General features: G+C 34.7%; 1 protein-coding gene across 15 annotated transcripts in view; it reads left to right on the forward strand.

Moving 5' to 3' along the window:
• RHOT1 (ras homolog family member T1) overlaps positions 1-5,797 on the forward strand; it is a 63,697-nt gene extending 57,900 nt beyond the window's left edge. For 5 of the 15 annotated variants that reach the window (XM_072779433.1, XM_072779443.1, XM_072779434.1 and 2 more), the window contains 2 exons: positions 3,077-3,220; positions 4,690-5,797. In XM_072779433.1, coding sequence (XP_072635534.1) covers positions 3,077-3,220; positions 4,690-4,807 — 262 coding nt within the window. In that variant the 3' untranslated portion in view covers positions 4,808-5,797. Of the gene's footprint in view, positions 1-3,076; positions 3,221-3,441; positions 3,595-4,689 lie in introns of those variants that run through there. The other 10 variants (XM_072779442.1, XM_072779435.1, XM_072779441.1 and 7 more) reach the window with 4 other exon arrangements.
• The last annotated feature ends 203 nt before the right edge of the window (positions 5,798-6,000 follow it).

Below are 6,000 nucleotides of genomic sequence, written 5' to 3' on the forward strand. Positions count from 1 at the left end.
TACTTTTGTGTACCTCTGATTTGGGTTTGGTAAGATGAGAAGAATGCAATCTAAGAAATTCACATTTATTTCTGAAAAGTTGTATAGGACGGCTGGTAAAAGTGCCTGGGTGGAACTGCTCTTTCTGCTCTTGAGTCTGCTCCACTGAACTTTTCTTTCTTCCTCATCATAGTCTGCAACTGATATCTGGACCTTTCTGAATGTTCCCCCCTCCTTAAATTGTAATTTTTGCAGATATTTAGGTCTCTGCAATATAGTTTTTATACCCCAGACCTAAAGTCCTGGGACACGTTATAAAAAACAATATTAAAAATGCTCTATTTGGGAATAGCTTAATTCCACTGAGCCCTTTAGAATTTGATTATTTTGTTTCTAAATATTGCAACTGATACCATTCCTCCTATTATTGCTCAAATACATTGAACCAACAAAAATTTTAACTCCTATTTTTATATATATCATAAATAACAGAGTGAATCAAAAGTATCTTGTATGCCTTCTTTAAGGCATTCTGTGTAAAGGTACATACATAGGAATTATGGTCACTCTGTTATATGCCTTGTGTGGTTGTTTACACAAACACTTCTTAATTTAGGTCTTTATTGCCTGAAGTTTGAAACCTTTCCTTCCCTCTGCCGTATTCAGTAGCAGCATAGCAGCCGACTGGCTGGCTGAATTGGTAGAGCATGTGCCTGTTGATCTCCAGGTTGTGAGTTCAAGCCCCACATTGGGCATGGAGCCTACTTTAAAAAAAAAAAAAAAAGGTGCTTGTTATCTGATAGATGTATGGGTCCTTAGCACTTCTAAGCAGAAAAGCTTAGCTATGAAATGGATATTTCCGATATGGAAGAATTTTCCACCTAAGAGCTCAGAAGCTCTGCAAAGCTTTACATCATTAATTAAGGAATATATTCCAGTATGTAGGCATTATTTCTTATGTTCTAAAAAGAGATACTGCTGAACTAAATTATTGTACATAGAGAAGGAAAATGTGATTCTGGTATATCAATAGATTTTTTTTAAAAGAATTTCTATACACACATGCACACACATTTTTGACCTTTAATACTCAGTTTTCGGAAGTCTTTTAAGGAAACTATACTAAATACAGAGAGAAATCTTCTGTAGAAGGATATTCACCACTTACAGTCACCAGTAAATGGAGACAGTCACCTACAGAGGAATGAGATATAATAAAGCTGTTTAAAATGATGTTTCTGGGGGTGCCTGGGTGGCTCAGCCACTTAAGCATCTGCCTTTGGTCCAGGTCATAATCCAGGGTCCTGAGATCAAGCCCCACATTGGGCTCCCTGCTCAGTGGGGAGTCTGCTTCTCCCACTGCCCCTCTACCTGCTCGTGCTTGCTCTCTCTCTCAAATAAATCTTTTAATAAAATAAAATGATGTTTCTGTAATTTATGAAAAAATCCTTACATAATAGTAAATTTTTTAAAGGATATAAAATTATATAAATTATACATATTGTGTTTGCAGCTATGTAAGAAACACATAGAAAAAGTCTAAAAAGAAATACCCAAAGTTTTAATTAGTTGCCTTAGGTGATAGGACTCTAGGTGATTTTTCTTCTTCCCACTTTTATTTTCCTTGTATCTTATAATGAGCCTATATTACCTTTCTGACAGTAAAAAATAATAATAATAATAAACTAAAAAAATATGCCATAAGATAATTTATTCTAAGAAGATATGTTAGTCATTTTTAAAGAATTATACTTTTGAATTGCAGAATTTCTTTTTGCTTGAGTTTAGAAATGAACTAGAAAGCAGCTTTATGAAAAGCTCTGTTTGAGCTTGAGACTTGAAATGACAAACATGACTCAGTTCTTATAGTTATGGAATACAATTAAGATCATCACGTTGTTCTCTATTCAGGTGTTGTCAGTCAGCTAAGCAGTGACAAATGTGCCATCCATTTGCTTTCTCATATAGAGAGAGCCTGATTAGTGCAGCTTGTAAATGCACGCGCTAACGGTATGAAATAGGTCTCTAAGTCGCTTTCCGTGTCTACCAGTGTCTTAAATAACCATTATATCATTGATGGAGTCATTGAAGTATATCTTAGGAGTTAAAGTTGCCTTAAGATTTAAACTAGCTGTATCTTGACTATGTATCTATATTGTTTCTCATATATGAATATGAACTGCTGTTCTGCCTATTGAAGGCTGTACTGTAGCTTGGGGAAAACCGTAATCACTATCTTGAAATGTAAAGGTAAACTAAGCAATAAAGTCAGAATATATTCATGAATGGTAATACTTTCTTAAAATACAACAAAGGGAGCTGTGTGAAACTGATTCCCATACTTGAAAAATATTTATGAGAAATCATTTTGACTGATTTTAATGTGATGACAGCTAGTTTTAATCATAACCCCTTCCCTAAATTAAAGCATAAATGTAAAAAAATCTTTTAAAAGTCCTTCACCAGTAAAGATGCATAAAAATCAGAGAGACCAAAGCTGAAGCAAAAGCTCTAATGCCCTTTTAGCCTATGTTCTCACTTTAAATTCTATGCATCTTTATTGATGTGGAGTTATAAACTTTGAAACTCTCATCATAGATCTATGATAGTCCCTGAGTTTGGGGCATTGGGCTCAATTTTTTTATAGATATATGTTTGCAGTTATTGGTAGTCTGCAATTAGAAGCATCAATAAATGTCATAACTAATAGTTGTTAGCTTCATTTTTAATGAATATTTGTGGTCACCACATACTGTGAGGTACTGCTTAGGTACTGGTTTCAAGGGCTTCATTTAGTGTTTCAGATCCACCAGGACTAGCCTCTAAGGGATATATAGAGAATGTATATAACAGCCATAGGTTTTCTTGTCTGGTATGGGAGTGTTTTTAAAAAGTACACATAGATTTTTTTTTTTTTTTGAAGTTTGGCAGTTTGTTACAGAATACATTTATTTTAAATATAGAAAGCATGAGATGCATCATATTAGGGTGGCAACTCAATTTATGTGTGGGATGTTTAATTGAGAGATGTTATTTTCAGTCCCCTTCTTTTGTGAGCTCTGCTGTGAACTGCAAACTGTGTGCATGTGTATAAAAGGTTAAGAGCCCGGGTAGCTGAGTGGGGTGCCATGCTGTTAGCAGACGACGAAAGCAGTATTACCCACCAGGTGCACGCCGTCAGCTGTGTAGAAGATTCCATCTTCATGGAGTCATCTCACGGTCCACTTTTTCTTGAAGCCAGGTAACATTTCCCACAACCAGTGGGTTGGCCTTTGAGTTTTTCCAACTGGAAAAACCGAAACCTAAGAATTTTCTTCCCTAACTTTAAATAAATAAATAAATAAAACATTGCCTGTTGGAGGAACTAACTCACAAGGTGGAATGGACCTGTGTTTTTATCACTTCGCTTTATAAAATAATACTTACGTCAGGAGTGATTTTTTTATTTTTTATTTTTTTTAGGAACTGGGGAGAATAAGATATTGGAGCGCTGTGTGTTGTTTTGCCATGGTGATAAGCATGGAGCACTCTGGCTTGTATTATAGACTTGTTTCTAGGGTGCAGATTGCATTTTGTGATAACTAATCTGATCATCACTCTTAGACTATTACTGAGGCAAAGTCATTGCTTACAATTGATGTTCTTGGCTCTTAACTCTTGCATATGTCAGCATCTTGGTCTTTTAATGATGTCTGACTTTTGCTTCAGATCTGTGTGTTTTTTAGCTGCAAAATAACCTGAACTAGAAAGTCTCCTTAAGCTCTTAATTCTATAAGTTTTCTACATTTCCTCAATTATGTTCCTTTAACTAAAACTTCAGGGACACTTGAATAAAATATTCCAACTTTTGCTTTAAAGTGTTATCCTCTCTATGGTAAGCTGTCATACTTGAGACTCTTGAGGGTGCTTAGCAGTGTCATTAACTGAGCATGCTCACAAACTCAGTTTGTGGTACAGGCTGTCCCTGTTCTTGTCATACATTGTATGGCTTCTTTTCTGTCATTTACCTTTCGGTCCATCATGTTACATTATGTCCTTTAGTTGGTACCATTGTCACTGCCTGTCTGACTAATACCAGGGTTGGTTTTTGTTTTGTTTGTTTTTAATATTATTTCTTTAATCATCAGTAACCCAATTAATGCAAACTGGTAAATTTTCCCCATCCTCTTTGGGATTTAAAAAAAATTTTTGGTAAATTTTTAAGGGGGTCAGTGTTTCCAAAGTTGACTTTAAGCATTGCTCTTAGAAAAGTATGGTCACTTGTCACTTAACTGCTTACAAGATAGCTTTCAATCCCTGGGGACAAGAAATTGCATATTAAGTTCCATGAAATTAACTCTCAGAATTGTGAGATCTCAGTTTCACCTCTCATGTTGAAGACTGTGGTGGGATTAAAAAGTAGTAGGTTGATTTGTCTACATTCTCTACATTCCATGTGAAGAAAATGTCTAAAATTTTAGAGCTGTTATCTCCCAAGTAGTAGCTAATTGTAAAGACATTCATCTTTATTAATGCCTACATTATGTCTTAAGATAATGATTATCTAAGCAATGTACATGTGGCTATATTGATAAATGTTTTTGGTAAGCGTTATTGTATGCAATTAGCTTGACAAGTGTGCTAATACTTCCCTAAAAGTAGACTATTAATGTAATTGGCATTTTTCATACTAATCATGTTTCAAACATTAATTATATTTTCTGACTACAGGCACGTGACACAAGCTGACCTCAAGAGCTCCACGTTTTGGCTTCGAGCAAGTTTTGGTGCTACTGTTTTTGCAGTTTTGGGTTTTGCTATGTACAAAGCATTGTTGAAACAGCGATGATTAAAAAAAAAAATACTGGCCCTACCAAAAACAAATACTTTTATGTATTTATGTATGCTTTAAATTCTGCTAGAAATATTGAGATATTTATACATGCAGAGTTACTTTATTAATATTTGTAATTCATGCATAAGAGTATTTTAATGATAGTTATAACTGCAGTATTGGCTAGCATATGGAAAGAAAGAGCTTATCAGCCAAACTAAAATGGCTAAATCTCAGAGGCCAAAAGGGAATATTTTGTAAATAATGTACATATTCAGGCAAGATATGGTCTCCCAAACTGAATTCTAGAAATGATGTTTCTAGATGTTTCTACATGGTATTGTTAGTGTTCGGTTGGCTCACTCTCCTGGGTCTAAGTCAGCTCAGAGATTGTATTTACTCATGAATCAGTTATTTATTTCACATTTTACTCAGAATGATCCTTTGGGTTCTTTAAAGAACATGAGACCCAATTTGCCATTTTCTCTCCATTTTTTAGAAACCGATGAGTCATGGTCAGCTCACACCTCTCTTTCAGTCACTCGTGGTAGGCCAGCCTTGAAGCTGTTGTGCAATCTAGGAAGTTGCATAGCTGAGTGAAGTGCTTCTTTAAGGAAGGAGTGAGTTAAAGGCAGGTAGCTGGGGCGTTACCTAAATGATTATGTTGCTTCCTTTGTCTGTATGTGGATTTTATAGCCCTTTCAATCAAATGAGAAAAAAGATTTGTATATTATCAATGTTTTTAGTTTAAATAAACAGTCACCATTACTACTATTGAATTTCCTCCCCCAGTGTACATCATTCTATAACGGCCGTGTCTATTATAGTGTGTTACCGTAGCTGCATGTGTCATAAAGTGTTCTATATCTGGCTAGGATAACCCGGAGGCAGCACTTTTTTAAATAGTAAAATAAATCAAATGACTATAAACTCTCATGATAAACCTATTTTTTTCCATCATCAACCTTTTCGAGTATTTAAATAAATAACTGCTGTGTACCGTGATCTTGAGTTTTTTGTCTTATGAAGTAAATATTTCTGTACGAATGTGAATGAAATCCTCTGGTTTCTATCTTTCTTACCTCAAAAATTATTTTTTGTTCAAGATAATACTCATTAGGAAAGAAGATAGTATGATTTGTATATATAAGAGGGAAGTCTTTTTTTTGTTTTTTGTTTTTTAAAGATTTTATTTATTTATTCATGAG

The sequence above is a fragment of the Canis lupus genome, chromosome 16 (genome assembly GCF_048164855.1).
Source record: "Canis lupus baileyi chromosome 16, mCanLup2.hap1, whole genome shotgun sequence".
Taxonomy (NCBI): Eukaryota; Metazoa; Chordata; class Mammalia; order Carnivora; family Canidae; genus Canis; species Canis lupus.